The sequence below is a fragment of the Chlorella variabilis genome, assembly GCF_000147415.1.
Source record: "Chlorella variabilis unplaced genomic scaffold CHLNCscaffold_69, whole genome shotgun sequence".
In the NCBI taxonomy this organism is placed as follows: domain Eukaryota; kingdom Viridiplantae; phylum Chlorophyta; class Trebouxiophyceae; order Chlorellales; family Chlorellaceae; genus Chlorella; species Chlorella variabilis.
The window spans coordinates 10,773-11,219 of record NW_005435022.1 but is presented as its reverse complement, the minus strand read 5'-3'; the positions used below and the strand labels follow the sequence as shown (position 1 = coordinate 11,219).

The window sequence follows — 447 nt, the reverse complement described above, 5'->3', positions numbered from 1 at the left end:
GCGGCGCAGGTGGGGAGGAGAGTGAGATTCCATCTGGGGCCAGGGAGCAAGCCGAGCCTGCGCAGCGCCGCCGCCTGCTCCACACGCTTGCCCTGCGCCGCACCGCTGTACCGCACCCCTGTACCACCCTCTGTACCACCACCCTCTGTACTGCCCCCCTGCCCCGCGCAGGAGGACATCAACGAGCAGCCGCGGCCGCGCATGTGGTGGCCCAAGGACGTGTGGGGCCGCTACGCCGCCAGCCTGGAGGACTTCAAGCAGCCGGCGCAGGCGGGCAAGGCGGTGCAGTGCCTGAACCACATGGTGGGGCGCCGCCGCCTGCGTGTGTGCATGTGTGCGTGTGTGTGGTGGTTGTGCGCGTGTGGTTTGTGTGCAGCAGAGCCAGCCGGGGATGCAGCCGCGCCGGGCCTGCCCACGCTCACACACACCCTCGCCCTGCACACAATA

General features: G+C 69.8%; 1 protein-coding gene across 1 annotated transcript in view; it reads left to right on the top strand.

Moving 5' to 3' along the window:
• Nucleotides 1–447, top strand: part of CHLNCDRAFT_55669 (hypothetical protein) — a gene marked incomplete at both ends in the record, with an annotated part of 3,851 nt that overhangs the window by 1,081 nt on the left and 2,323 nt on the right. Inside the window, one exon of the mRNA XM_005852245.1 lies at nt 172–303. Within this exon, the coding sequence (XP_005852307.1) occupies nt 172–303 (132 nt within the window). The remainder of the gene's footprint in view (nt 1–171; nt 304–447) is intronic.